This window comes from Lagenorhynchus albirostris, chromosome 6 (assembly GCF_949774975.1).
Source record: "Lagenorhynchus albirostris chromosome 6, mLagAlb1.1, whole genome shotgun sequence".
NCBI lineage: Eukaryota > Metazoa > Chordata > Mammalia > Artiodactyla > Delphinidae > Lagenorhynchus > Lagenorhynchus albirostris.
The window spans coordinates 72,626,423-72,642,451 of NC_083100.1; the positions used below are offsets into that span (position 1 = coordinate 72,626,423).

General features: G+C 36.6%; 1 protein-coding gene across 13 annotated transcripts in view; it reads right to left on the bottom strand.

The window, feature by feature from the left end:
* The window catches only part of PKP4 (plakophilin 4), a 251,769-nt gene that overhangs the window by 73,264 nt on the left and 162,476 nt on the right, over positions 1–16,029 (bottom strand). For all 13 annotated transcript variants that reach the window (XM_060152843.1, XM_060152842.1, XM_060152845.1 and 10 more), the window contains one exon: positions 13,669–13,703. In XM_060152843.1, the coding sequence (XP_060008826.1) occupies positions 13,669–13,703 (35 nt within the window). The remainder of the gene's footprint in view (positions 1–13,668; positions 13,704–16,029) is intronic.

Sequence of the window (16,029 nt, forward strand, 5' to 3'; positions counted from 1 at the left end):
ATACCATATGATTTCATTTATATGTGGAAGCTAAAAACCAAAACAGAAACAGACTCATAGACACAGGGAAAGAAATTAGCTCTCAAGGGATGGGTGTGGGGGGATGGTTGGCAAAACTGGTGAAGGGGCTTAAGAGGTACAGACTTCCAGTTATAAAATAAATAAGTCATGGGGACATAATGTACAGCACAGATGAACCTAGGGGCAGGGCAGGAATAAAGATGCAGATGTAGAGGATGGCCTTCAGGACATGGGGCGGGGGAGGGGTAAGCTGGGACGAAGTGAGAGAGTGGCATGGACATATATATACTACCAAATGTAAAACATAGCTAGTGGGAAGCAGCCCCATAGCACAGGGAGATCAGCTCAGTGCTTTGCGATGACGTAGAGGGGTGGGATAGGGAGGGTGGGAGGGAGATGCAAGAGGGAGGAGATATGGGGATACATGTATGCATATGGCTGATTCACTTTGTTGTATAACAGAAACTAACACAGTATTATGAAGCAATTATACTCCAATAAAGATGTAGTAAATAGAAAAAGAGAATATAATCAACAATATCCCAATAACTCTGTACAGTGACAGATAGTTACTAGACTTATTATGATCAATTTGTAATGTATATAAATGTCAAATCACAATGTCATACACCCAAAACTAATATTGTATATCAACTATGCTTTAATTAAAAATAAATAAATAAATAATCTTACACAGATCAAGTACAAATTGTAAGATACATTATTCCATACTGGTCACCCTAGCAGTAAAACTTAACAGAATTAGAATCTCAATGCAAACACAAACGAAATCAACAAAATTACCCCCAAGTAATATGATCATCTGCCCTCTAAATGTTAGTATCTGTTTCTTATACTTTTATTTTTTTACTTTTTGGCTGTGCCGTGTGGCATGCAGTATCTCAGTTCCCTGAACCCATGCCCCTGCAGTGGAAGCACAGAGTCTTAACCACTGGACCATCAGGGAAGCCTATGTTTCTTATAGTTTTAAATGCAATGCCTCAGAAAACAGAATATAGAAAAGGACACAGAGATGTTAACTAGAACACTAAAATATTAAATCCCCATGTACCCCAAATCTAATTTGAAGACCTAAATAACTGGGTTTAGAGTACAGGGTACCTATTTTGTGCTTTATATTTCAGTAAATATAAAAGTTACAGTTTTACAAAGTTGGTTAAAGAGGTTTATTTAATATGAACTGTAAAACAACCAAATCCTATATACTGTGAATAAGGTCTTCAGTCATTTTTCTACTTCTATAGTAGAGTCCAATGATAATGTATACCTACAAAGACAAAAAGATACTGAAACCTCTTCTGAATCACTAAAAGGAAATTAAATTGTTTTCAAGATAGTTTTTGCTATTATTTACTGTTTCTTTGAAAACTTGTAATTCACAAATCGTATACACCCACATAAATGTATGTACATACAGTTACTATACCTCAGATATACAAACGGGTCATTTCCTAATTACTGAATAAAGTAAACCTTATTGTAGTATGGTGTGTCACAATTACTAATTATGCATTATTTATGCAATCTTTCAAATAAATGTCTTTTAAAAACGTCTGCTTTGTGGAATGGAAGCAGATACTAGTCAAATTTACCAGAGAAACCCACAGAGACTTACAGGATGGGGTTCATCATTTTATGATCAATGCTGTAAACTACAATTAAACAGTTGGCATGCTGTTTAGCACAATCAGAACATGAAATTGAGAGATTTTTAAGAGTAAAAATGGCAAACAGAATATGAATGCTACTTCTTTAATCTGCGTACTGAAGAACATGTGTTACCTTTTTGAAAAAATCACAAACATGTTTTCTGGGACACCAGAAATATACTATGGGAGATTTTCAAACATCAAATTAGCATCTTCCAAGAAAATGAATGTCTACAAATATAGAACTTGAATAAGCTTCAAGGTGGAATGAAATAATCTCCATCTGTGATTAAGACAGGGAGATTTGTGGAAGCATGGTCCTTCTTGTCTGCTACATTTCATCTGAGTGCCTGAATATTACCCAAAAAAGGGCAATTAATTAGAAAAAGTAGAAGGCCGCAGCTAAGAAAAGTAAGGGACAATAATGTTGTAGGGCTATGAAAATCTGTTACATTACCCATCCCATTAAGCTCACAGTAAAAGATGAAATACAAAGTGAATTATTTTATCTTTTCTGTGATGTACCTCCCAAATACATACCAAGTACACATAAAAATATGCTCAGTGAAAGGTCTAAGGCTTGTTTAAAGAACTTGAAATTCTTAAAATGACTCTGCTTTGTTAATCTGTGTGTCTGTTTATGTTATGTGAAATGACAGAGGTCTACACTGTGTGTGAAATCCCCACTGAAACAGGAACCTAGGGATCAGTAAGGAGATTTTTAGTATGTATAATCCTGTAACTAGTCTTTCACAAACCAGCAGGCTGCAACCTTATGCTAGATTCTCCTTGTCCTGAGTTGCTATAGCGTTTAGGGGTTTGCCCTTACATAAAAGGCAGTGTAGTGTGGGTTTTGGCAGGGACCTTGGGATGGTAATAGCACACAATGTTAAGGCAGATGATACTTTCTTTGACAGTTAAGGGAAATGGGTATGTCACATTTCTTCCAACTCTGGCCTATGAGTTGAAGTCAGGCTATCACACTCAGGTGCAACACTGTGAAAAATATGAGAATTTAGTCTTACAGGGACTCAACTTCCTGTTTGGCCCTGGGACTCTCACTTCCCGTAGCACCGTAGGCTCAGAAGGGAGTCTACTTTCCACAGAGCTGCTGCAGAAATATTCCAGTGCCTTCAATGGCTAAGAAGTAAAGCTCTCAGCCAAATTCTGGAAGCGGACCTGGAAAATGGTCCCCAAGACTTGTCCTCTTCAGTAGCTTCTCTGATGTACAAGACTCATTTCAACAGCAGGTAACTTTATTATTGGAGGCAATGAGAACGTTGGGAAATCCTGTTTCAGAGTGAAAATGTAAATAGGGTGATGGAAGCATGAAGCGTAAGAACAATTCTTTAAACCACATAAGATAGAGATGGATATTGACTGATATCTTAAGAATATTACAGATACTTGGAGTTTGTTGACCCAACTACAAACTACTACATACATATGATATTCTTTCAAAGTTGGGTTTTAATGGAAGTAAAGACTTAGAAGAACGAGCAGAAGACCATGTTTCTTGAAGCTATTTCTAGTCTGGTTCTCTTGATATATCTAGATTTTTGGATCTTATGCATGCTTATACTATCTCTTAAATATTAATAAGACAATGGCCCTAAAATTTTTACTCATACGGAAAACACTGTGTGAAAAGCCTTGGAAAATAAAAACCATTATTAATGAAGTACCTTCTAGTTCACTTTAAACCTTGCTCTAAACATCAACTAGTCTGCCTTAAAATCCACTGTAGAAGCTCATCTACCCGAATTGAATTTCATAGTTTAAACAAACTTCGTATCTGTATAAACTGGTATAAAGTACTTTGGATTTCTACAATGACAAATCTGAAAAATATTTTAGGTTTGTATGCCACCAGAGAGCTCTCCTGTTCAAAAACATTTTAAAATTCCTGAATTCTCTTCAGGGATTCAAAATGATTAAAACTAATTTTTAGGGGAAAAAATAGGAATTTCCACAAGTAGACATATTAAGATGAGTGTTTATTAAGTATTTTTAGTCTGGGTACTAACTAAAATACAGTTATTTAACTTACCATAAAAAATTCATAGTCTATTATCCCTATAAAAGGAAAACTATAAAAACAAGAAGTTTAGAAATACAAAGATGAAAAGAAATGGATCACATCTGCAAAGTGTCCGAGTTTAACAGGTAGTGCTCATAAAAGGCCAGAGGGCTCTCACTTCCTAACGAGTAAAGCTGAACAAAGAATAAGGGACTTGCTGTGATGTAAAAAGTGTAGTCTATGGAAACTAAGTGCTCAAAAACCAGTCAAATATTTTTCCAAAGACAAATTTTGTTCCTTTTGGGGAAAAGATGTTACCAAATATATAAATGAAAATATCTGATAGTGGGAGATACATTTCTTCTGTTAAAAAAAAAAAAAAGAAACCAAAAAAAACCTTCTCTAAAAAATTCCATACATATTCACCTTTAAAAGAAATGAATGGGTCTTGTGAAACCAGGTTTTTCTGTACTTTTCTACTGGATTATCTATTTTGGTAAAGATTATCAAGATAAAGCTAAATGTAGGCTAACTTTGGCATAAAAATGAAATGTGGAGTTATAGATGGTAGCCTTTTTAACGTTTCCCAAGGTAACAATTGTAAGCTAAGGAAGTGGGGCTCTGTGTTGAGGAGGTGGTAATGGAAAAACAGGAGATTTTGGACTTTACAATTTCTATTTTATTTTAGCTAGTTAATAGATTATTTCTTCACATATCACTAAAAACATGAGAAAATTTAAATATTTATTTGACATGTTTGAATTAAACATAAAATGTTAAAGGCTAAAGCTGGATATTTGATTTTTACATGAAGTACTAACAATATTTAAGCTTCTGGGGGATGTGTTCATACGTCATGAATAACTGGCTCAGGAACATAAAGATACATGTTGGCTAAAGCTAAATGCTAATATTCTTATTTGCTGGCACAAACACCCATGCAAAAACAGAGTGATAAATGTGGAGTTCTAAGCTGATGCCCGGCACGCTACAGGCGATTTTGCTTAGTAAGAATTGTAACAAAATCCCATCTATGTGGAGACTCAAATTAAGTACCACCCACTGGCTGGGGAGCACATGTCACTGTCTCATAGTTGGTTTCATTTCTGTTAGGACCAGCCTTCAGAGTATGGGCAACAGCTTACTGGCTTTAACACGTCACTCTGATGTACGATTTAAATCCCACTATTTTGAACTCTTTATTTAAACAACTTGTATTTAAATTTTTTAAAATTAAACTTTTCAAACATATATAAAAACAGAGAAAAGTATAATTAACAATGCCCCAGATTTCATAATTATATTATACCACACTTTTATGATCTATTTATCTTTTTCTTTTCTTCTGTTAGAGAATTTTAAAACAGACCTCTCATATCAGATGATCAGAACTCTAAATACTTCCATTTGTAGCTCTATAAAATAAGGACTTCACAAAACTACAATTATTCCATAATGCCGTATAATGAGTTCATATTCAGAATTTTCCTGATGTCTCAGAAATGTCTTTCTTCAGTGGCTTGTACTAGTCAGGCTGAAATAAGGTTCACTGATTGCGTTTTTGATTGTTACTTAAGTTCTTTCGATCTAGAAAGGATTTCCCATTCCTTCATTTTCATTTTCTTGGCTCACTGCTGGAACCATAGCAATAAACTCATAGGATGCGCCACATTCTAAATGTTTGATGGCTTTCTCGCGGTGGCATTTACACATCCTCAAACCTCAATTTTTCCTGTAAGCAGAAATTTAGAGCTAAAAGCTTTCAGGTCAAACTTTTGTGGTTAGAATACTTCATGAACAGTGTTGTGTACTTCACATGAAGTCACATCAGAACTTTTACATTTGCTCAGATCGAGCAGCCAATTCAAGTGGTGGCAGCCTGATCTTTGTATTTACAAGTTCACCATCTTCCTTTCTACTAATGCAAGGATTCTCAACCTTGGTTGCACACTGCACAACTTGGTTGTCTGGCGTGGAAGTGGAGGGCATAGAATTTAGAAACTACTGCCGAGTCCCATGCCCAGAGATTCCAATTCAATCAGCCCAAGTTGTGGTATGAGTATCAGGATTTTTAAAAACTCCCAAGGTGATTCCAATGTGCAGCTAGGATTGAGAATATAGAGGTTTTTGCGTACACTGACAATCTTTGCTTGAACGAGTGATTTCATTAGGGGCTGTAAATTGGTGATTTTTCTAATTTTATTGTTCTTTCTACATTTATCAGCAGGAATTCTTTGGCATATTTAAGAAATCTTTAGATATTCAGTAATGACTAGGGTTATTTGGTGATCCTGAAATAAAATCTGTATAGGACAAGCAGGATAAAATTTTAATTCTTTTCTTTAATTACTAGTAACTAACTTGATTTAATTATGAGTAAGGCAGTGGTTCTCAAACTGCAGAGTGGAATCAACTGGGGAGATTTAAAGACTATTGATTTCTGGTTTGGGCCCCAGACTTTTGGATTTAATTGTGTATCAGGAGGGCCGGGAATAATATTTTAACAGCTCCACAGGCAATTTTAATGTGCAGCAAAGTTTGGGCACCTCTGGAGTGAGGTGTTGGTTCCCAAATCACCTCTAATAGTGATAGTAGTTTTTGCTTGTTTTGGTAATCGTTTTTGCATTTTTGTTGACAGAAAAATGTATCTGATCATTTTGAGACAGATACGAAAAGAGAAGAAACCAAAGCTGATAGGTATCATGACAAATTTATTAAATTCCAAGATCAGGCTTATCTCCAATTTCCATAAGAATGAATCAAATAATAGAATGGTCAGTGGTATGCTGAAGTTTCCATGCAATCTTCTGATTTAATGAATATTTAATAATTATTTCTGTAAATGATTTTACTCTATTTAATATGTAGATAGAGCTTATGATACAGGGAAATTTGAAGCCATTTTTTTAAATACTCATGAGGATTTACACTTTGTATGTTACTACCCTCTGATAGCATGGGAAGCATGATAGGCATGACACTTGGTATAGGTAGGAATATATGTTTGTGGGGACCTATTTGGACCCTGAGAGATTATTCTAAACTAAAGATATTTGAGATTCAACAGATGCAGAAGGAAGCCTTTTTGGAGCTTCCCTTATTTCACTAAAAGCAGAAAAGTCCTGGGAGTGAGGCTGCCATGGATCCTTTCTGGGGGAGTTTTATGGAATGAAACAAACATCATCACAAACTGTCTTATCTCCTGTTTGTTCCCCTAGAAATCCACTTGTTCTTCCCATACAAGCCTCTTCTGCCTGCTTCCTCTCCCCTAAGTTAGGTATATAAGCCCCCAACCCTAGTCATTTAGGGAGCTACTTCTTTTTTTTTTAATTTTTAAAATATTTATTTATTTGGCTGCATCGGGTCTTAGTTGCAGCATGCTGATCTTTGTTGAGACACGTGGGATCTTTTGTTGCGGCGTGTGGGCTCTTCATTGCTGCGTGTGGGCTCCTCTCTAGTTGTGGCATGAAGATTTTCTCACTCTAGTTGTGGCACAGGTTCCAGAGCGTGTGGGCTCTGTAGTTTGCGGCACGCAGGCTCCTAGTTGAGGTGTGCGAGCTCAGTAGTTGTGGCACGTGGGCTTAGTTGCCTCACGGCATGTATGATCTTAGTTCCCTGACCAGGGATTGAACCCGTGTCCCTCGCATTGGAAGGCGAATTCTTTACCACTGGACCACCAGGGAAGTCCCTAGGGAGGTATTTCTTTTGTGAGCTCTCATATGCATATGAATACTCAGGGTTTTTGAAAAATTATTATTAATCTGTCTACCGTCAGTTAAATTCACAGGCCCCCAGTTACTTAACATAAGAGGTTAGAGGAAAAATCTCCCCCCCCCCCCCGCCACATACTGCTAAGCATTTTCAGTGGGCAATTGGACACTATTTGCCAAAATAAAAATGTATACATCCTTGCCCAGGCAGTTCCCCTTAAAAATGTAATCAACAGAGACACTCAGATGTGCAGTGAAAAATTTTACCACTGCTTGTCAAAGGGCAAAGTTGGAAAAAACGAAATATTCACTAATAAGGGACTGGTTACATAAATTTTCTAAACAATAGATAGCCATTAAAAAGGAGGCAGATCTTTATAAATTGACACAGAAACACATGCATAGTTTTACTATGTTGTTAAGGAAAGAAACACTTAAGTCATAGAACAATGTATAACATATCCTCATTGTATTAAAAACAAAACAAAACAAATGCAAATGTGTGGATATTTACACACACACCCCTCAGATTTTCTGTGTGTGTGTGTGTGTGTGTGTGTGTGTGTGTGTGTGTGTGTGTGTGTGTGTAGGTATGTGGGGCAATGGCCATGGTATGGGTAGACGTGGCAATGAAGGAAATTTTTACCTTTTACTCCAAATTCTCCTAGACAATTTATTTTAAATAAGAAGCATGCCAAAATAAACAAATAGACAAAAAAAAACACACACAAAAGCATAACTTACTTTTGTAACAAAACATGAAAAAGTGGTGATTAGGAAGCTACAGCACTGCAATTGTGGTAGGAAGACTATAATGACTGTGTTACTAAAAAAGGTCTGAAAAAATAGGGGAGGAAAATCTTGGGACTCCAAGGCCAATATTAACAGAAATTCATATTCCTCTTGGTATTTGGAAGAGAAGCAGAAATAAAATTTTGTCATTTATACAATTTATAGTCATAATAAATCATAACATTCAAAATCTGCAGTAAAATAATAGTCCTTTATCCATGATTGCTAATTTAATATTCTATTTATGAATATGCATGATATAACTTCCTACTGTGGGGACAGACAGCGCACTCCAGCCCTGGAGGCTGCTCCTTGTCCTAATGTGCAGGGAAGAGGAGGGGAGGGGTAGATTCTCAGGCTGCTGCCGCTCCCCTCCCCTCATTTTACACACAAGTACTGAAACTGGCAACTGCCTAGATTCTAGTAATTTCCCCCTTGAAACAGAAAAACTGTGAAATTGTGATTTGTGACAAAATTCACAAGTTTACAGGATGTGGCTGGAGGATTTAAGTAACAACCCATGATCACTTTGACAAAAGGACTCAATTTATGGCTTCAACAGCTTCTTTCTGGTAGGTAGGGCACATGGTGCTTGGTTATCTTTATGACTGAATTGGTGTGCTTTTTCTTAATAGAGAGGTAAGTCCAAGGTTTTTCTCTTTAAAAGATATCCTCCATAATATAATATTTTCCATCATGAAGAAGTATAATTACTTGTGCAAAAATTTGCATTCTCACTTTCTTCGGGTCTTTACCTATTATTCTAATATATATTTTCTGTGATTCTGGAGTTTATTTTTCTATTTTATTATATGGGTTCTTAAAAGTTACCTCAAATTTTGGTGGAACGTAAGAGACTGTACAAATACATACATTGGTAAGACATATGAAGACGTGAATAGTGGAAAAATGGCACACTAACAGAAGAGGAAACAGGAACCCTAAGACAACATTCCCTCTTCACTCTTTTTCAGCAGAGTATACATAAACACACCCACCAAATCCAAGGTCATAAGAAATGCAAGGCTAAGGAAAAAGCAAAGCCACAACAGAAAATAATAAACTCTCCTCTTCATAAAAGACAAGAGGAGGTCCATTTATGTTTTTAGAGAGCAGACATGTAATGCTGGTAAGCTAGAAAATACAGAATAATGGAAGAGAGACGGCAACAGAAAGGCAAGATAACAATAAAGCATATATGCTTTAAACAATTTTATTATGTCCAGGGGAGCTTCTCCTTAAGATTCCTTCCCAATCAGCCTAGGAAAATAAAAATGTTTTGTAGAATGGATGATTCTTCCCCACACTTTGAGTGTCCAAGGCTTTGGCTTTCTGCTTTGCAACAGCCTGCGATCCTTGGTACAAGTTAAAAATCAAAAATCAACCAACCAGGGCTTCCCTGGTGGTGCAGTGGTTGAGAATCTGTCTGCCAATGCAGGGGACACGGGTTCGAGCCCTAGTCTGGGAAGATCCCACATGCCGCGGAGCAACTGGGCCCGTGAGCCACAACTACTGAGCCTGCGCGTCTGGAGCCTGTGCTCTGCAACAAGAGAGGCCGCGATAGCGAGAGGCCCGCGCACCGCGATGAAGAGTGGCCCCCGCTCGCCGCAACTGGAGAAAGCCCTCGCACAGAAACGAAGACCGAACGCAGCCAAAAATAAATACATAAATAAATAAAAATATATTAAAAAATATCAACCAACCAACCAATCAACCAACCAGAAAACACAAGTAAGCTGATCCTCCTGAACTGAATCATATAAATGGAAATCTTTTCTGCCTAGGGCATCTTGAGCTTTTCCTTAGAAAATGACTCTGCAGTAAGTTAGCTATTTAAAAACAAATTTAGCAGTTGGTCTCAATTTCTGACATTTCAATGGAATATTGCTGAAAACTCCTGAGTAGGCAGGGATCACTCCCAGGTAGTGATCAAACTATTGCCTTGCTAACAATTCACCTTATGGCTGAAAAGCTTTTCAAGCCAAATTTGTGGTAAACCACCACACACAAAAGGTAGAGAAACTGTCTTCAAGTAAGTGTTCAAAATATTAAAGAAAAATGAGGAACAATAACAGACCTTCAATCCTAAATCCTTTCAAATAATCCTTTCTTATTTAGGAAACCAAGATAATTGAATAAAGATGTTTCTTTTGTCAAGACCTATCCAAAGACAAAACAGACCAAAGACCCTTTAAGTATTTTCTTATATTTAAGCCACCCCTACCTCATTCTGGGTGGGACTGCCAAATTCTAAAAATAAGATTATTTTCATATTACATTCAGGGTCTCTGCATGCAAACTGGTAAAGAGAAAATAACAGTTAAACTTTATAGGAAATGTAGCAGCAAAACTGTCATTTCATCCCGTTCACTTACAATCAAACTTCTAAAGGGCATCTATAACTGCTCAGAAAAAGGAATATGAAACAAATAAGATTTTTATCTTTTATTCATACAATTAAATTTCAATTTTCTACCCTTATCATTAGAGCTTATTGCCATGGTTACAATTTAAATACCTTAAGTATGGTTGAAAAGTAGGCAACTTTAAGAAAACACACAAGAAACGTTAATGTAATTAAAATAATAGAGAGTAGAATAAGTATCAGTTGTGTTGGCTGTGTTTGAAAGTTAATATACTTCCCCCTCCCTGCAAAAGGAAAAAGGGTAAGTAAAACTCCCAGGTTGGAATATGAGTTTGGGCAGCAGTATACTCTGACCAAAGTAAGGGAGGAAGTATAGTTATCAGGTGTGAATTATGAATGTCGCTGTGGTGAGGACAGCTGAATTACTAGAGCTGTATTTCCCTAACACTAAAGTATTTGGGGAGCCATCTGGCATATATTAAAAATATATGAATATATAATACTCATATATTAAATGAAATATATCTATAATATTTTATTTATAATATTTTATTTATTTATCTATCTATATTCTATGCACTAGTAAATCACGAAGATGGTGGTCAAATGACTGAAGCTGAGTAAATGCACTGGAGGGGAGGAGAGGCAGAAAGGATGCCAAGGGCCCAGATGTTCATTCTCCATCGTGCGTCTTCACAAGCGCATTCTCTCCATATGTAAATCCATGCAATCACACACCGTGCCCGCCTGGCTTTTGGCAGTTAAAAAATCCACAACTGCCCCCTCCACCTCAGTTCAGTCAGGATGTTTCTCCAGCTCTACTTCAGGCAGCACTGCTGGCATGGCTCTATCTCCTTCATGGTTCCAGCTAATGCTGGAAAACTCGCCGGGTCCCACCTCCCACCACTGCTCCAGTTTGGTGGCAAAGCCACCCAGCCCCTTGTCCCTGCAGTCTTAGACATGGCAGCAGCTTCCAGGAAGGACCACTCCTTTGGGTGGTTGGGCCCTGACTGACACAGCTATTCTCCTTGGGCTACAAAGAACTCTCACCTATCAAACACTAGTCCTCCAAGAGAAAAGGGCAACGGCGGGATATTGAAACATTTTGTAGATAGAGATATAAATGATGACACTCATGAGGGAGTATGAGAGGACTGGCCTCATATAGCTAAAAGGAGAGAGAATGAATGCAATCTTTTTAAGAAGGCAACTTGGTAATACATTTAAAGAGCCTTAAAAATGTTCATATAGTTTGAATAGTTTTCTTCCTAAAAATCTAGCCTAAGGTAAATCAATGCTGCAGATATAATTTTATACATAAGGATGTTTACCATAATGTTATTTATTACAATGAAAAGTTAGAAACAACTTAAATGTCCAAAAATAGAGCTATGGGTAAACATGGTATACACTTGTAGTTTTCCTTTACAGAATCCACCCCCGTCGCCCCCAATTTTAAGTATATAGAGTTATATACCTCCACTAGACTTGAAACACTTAAGAGGGCAAGGATATTTGTTTTAAACATTGACAACTACATGCTAGCCAACTAGACTCTCAAGAAATATTTTCGGAATAAATTAATGATGCAGTATTAAACATGAACTTACAGGAGAATTTTACATTAAATGGTACGTGTTTGCCATAACCAAGTAGCAAATGCACTGTGTATTTTTCTTTAAACTGAATTTTTCAACTCTCTTTTTAGCAGTTCATAGCACTGCTATTTCTCCTGAGGAATGTTTAAATCAGGTGACTTTTTGCTCAAACGATTTCCAGTGGCTTCCCATGATGTGCAGGAAGTTCAAAGTCCCTGGTATTTACAGATCTCTATAATTTGGCCCAGTGTGGCTATCTAGCCTTTGCACATCTTATCATCTCTCAAACTAGTTTCAAATGTTCCCACAAGACATTTCTGTCGTCTCTTCTGCTGCCCAATGACAGTGCCCTTTCCACAGCCGGGCTGCTGGTCAAGCCCCAGGCTCCAGGCTCATCCTCTCTGCCAAGCTATCTCAAAAGTGGGCTGTCCATTTAATGACAATGTTTCCCACATAATACTTACTTGGTAGTTAACCACATATTATTTCATGCCATGTCTTTCTTTGCATTAAACTGCCATTTGTAAGTCTTCTTGTTAAGTAGCCTTTCACATGTCTCTTCCTAATCTATGGTTTGAGTAAAATACTATATTTCTTGGGAATAGGTTCTTTACAAAATGGCAAATTGCCTTGTATCCACTATAAATAACACCAGAATCCTGGTGCCCAGGTTCAGGTAAACTCAGATACCAGGCATTTGGTGATTTAAGTTTTACTCAATTCAAACCTTGCTTAAAAAGTGCCGAAGTATTCAGGTATCAAGGCCTATTCTAGCATTCACACATTGCTGGCATTGTCCTTTACATTATGAGAGGTGAGGGAGGTGAGGGGCATATGTGTGGAGCCCAACACTCTCTGACCAATGACACGTATAGTACTTGGCTCATGATGTGGCTACTCAGGAAGCGTTTAATGAGTGAAGACTGAGTATGAAGATATCGAACATCTGTGAAAGTGGCAGACACTCTCCTCAATGCAATTCATCCTTGATATGAGGTGAATTTAGGGTAAAAAGAAGAGATAAAGAGACTATGTTAGAATCTTCCAGACTAGTTTAGAAGCTATCAGGTGGTCTACATCTGGATACATAAGGAAAATGAACACTTCAGGCAACTCTTTTCTTGAGTATGAGAAACACTGTAAAAGGAAAGACCTTGACTTATATAACTGATATCCCAGATTATACAAAAACCTTTGGGAGGGCATCCCTGTATTTCTTTATGATAAAAAATTCAGCTACTGAATTGATATTAAAAATGTTTTGATGCCCAGTGCTTTAACTTCTTTACAGCTGGCATATATAAATCTATTCAAGTCTGTTAAAAAAAAATTAAGCATATTAAGAAAGTACTACTTCAAAGCAAAGCAGCTCAATATTGTCACTATTAAAGGCTTTGCTTGGCTGATTTCACCAAGAAGTAGTAATTTAAGAGAGCAGGCTCTGTCTGTGCAAAACTAAAGGAAGATATTTTATATGATTAAAAACTCATACCTGTTGATCTCCAAGGAAATGACTTCTCAGTTGAGCTAGAGAAAAAGAAGGAAAAAAAATGGAACATTTACTTCCTTTGTCATAAAATTTAACTTTGGATCTCTTTTGCATATAGACATTTAATTTTCACATTTAATTATATAAAAGTATAAAAACCTCAAACAAAATTTAAAATGACTGTTCTAAGTTAATTTTTAGACAGTATTAAACCCTCCACATCAATTTGGGACAAAACTGTATTTCTTGGAAATTAAGGCAAGTTATAAAATGACTTATAAAGTTGTAAAACGACTTACAAAATGACATAAAAAGTATGATTCTCCTTGGATAAGACAAATACAATAGCACAACTAACTGTGACCTTCATAGTACTTATGTGAAGTACTACACTGCTTCGTGTGGAATAACTAATATGAAAACTACATATAAATTAAAACAACATATACATTATACTGTACAACATATACATTAAAAAGAACCAAAAAGGCTGTTAAGAAGTTCATTCAATTTACTTATTTTCAAAAGAAGCCCTAGATGTTATAATAGACACATAAGTTAACAGGGTCATTTTGAACTGAATGTTGCCTTATAAAATTTAAATATCCTAAACCTTTATATCAAAATATAAGGTTTTACAAGCTAGGAGAAAATTTTAACTGTATATTTTTCTTGGTTTATAGAGTACCAATTTTAAAAATTTGTGTATAAAAACATATCTGTGCCTCCCTGGTCCCCCTCCCCCGCTTAAAATACTCAATACGGGAAAGCATGGTGCTTAGGGGATGGTGTGGTAGAACAAAGGTACAAGAGGCTGGATTATTAGGCATTTATTAAATGTCAGAGTAAGTACCTCACATATATTATCTCCTTTATATTATTCACAACAACCTAACGAATAGGTACATTATTATCTTTACAGATAAAAAAAACTGGCCAAAGTCTTACGCTAGTAACTGGAAGAGCTGGGATTCAAGCCCAGGATGGTTTGATTTCAAAGTCAGGGCTTCTCACCACTGTGCTATATAGTAGAATAGCTTGTGATCCCATTTTTGCATTAAACACACACACACACACACACACACACACACACACACACACACACACACACACACAATATGCCTAGGAAGAAACCTAGAAAAATAAAAACCAAAGTGCTAGCAGTTATTTCTGTGGGGTACAACTAAAAGGAGTTTTTTCCTTTTTAAACATTTGTATTTTTTTCCTGGAAATCAGAAACAAACACATACTGAAGTATTTTGGAAGTATTTATTAAGTTTATTGAAAAGGTATGTGACTTTGGGCTTAAGGAAAGTCTGTAACTTAAAGAAAGGGACATCCTTTCAGTGCCGTAGGTGTAAGATTTTAAGTACTTGTTAGTTGCTTGATATTCCTCCCCAAGTCATTAAGTGGCTAATGAAACTCTTGCTGGTTAAAAATTCTAGATTCAGTAAGAATTCCCTGAACTTCAATTTTGTCTGTGATTTGCCTTTTTGTCACCACAGGCCTTGCAGCTCACATTCCAGGACCTTGAACTAGCTGCAAGCAGGGGGGCATGCTCTCAGTGAATGGAGTCAGTTAATGCTAATCTTCAGCACTCCGGTCATGTTCCTGTACCTGATGCACTCCTAACTGATTTCAAAAGGGACTGATGGGGAAGAAAAAAAAGATGAAAATCTGGTGAAGTATCAATAAGGGCACATCTGTCTTGTTCCTGAAGATAGGTCATCACATTCTTATGACTTCAAAAGTGGTTTCCCAGACTGAATTTCAATTCCTCTTGAATATGTTTTTATTATTTAATTCTATTATCTAAATTAGTTTTCTAATCACTGAGGTTGCTATTACCCAACTGTGTTCCTATTAACATGTTCATATTTTTTGTCAATATTAAAATACATGGTAAATCAAACTGTCATCCAGAATTGTGTAATATACCTCAAGTTTCTTGGGAGTGATAAAGTCTGTTATCTTCTGATTGAAATTTACATAAACTTTAATGAAATATGTTTACAAGATTTTTATTCTTGAAGTTATAGATCACAGAATATAATTCATCTTAACTGCTCAAATTGGGCAAGGGTTGTGGCTGTTTTGCATCTCGTTAGGTCAAGTGCCCAGCATACTGCCTGGCACATAGAAGATGCTTAATACACATTGCTGCTGTAACACAAATTGTGAAAAAGTAATACCGGGTTCTTCACTGTTCTGAAAGATCAGGTGTATGTAAATTATTACTTACTACTTTGTTCGAACAGGTCAAATTATTCTCTCCCACTCCAGGTAGGAAATTCCAGTAGCCTCATTGCATAACAATCAGGCAACCAGCAGTTTTGCTGCTGAAAAGGCCTTTGGTCATCAAAA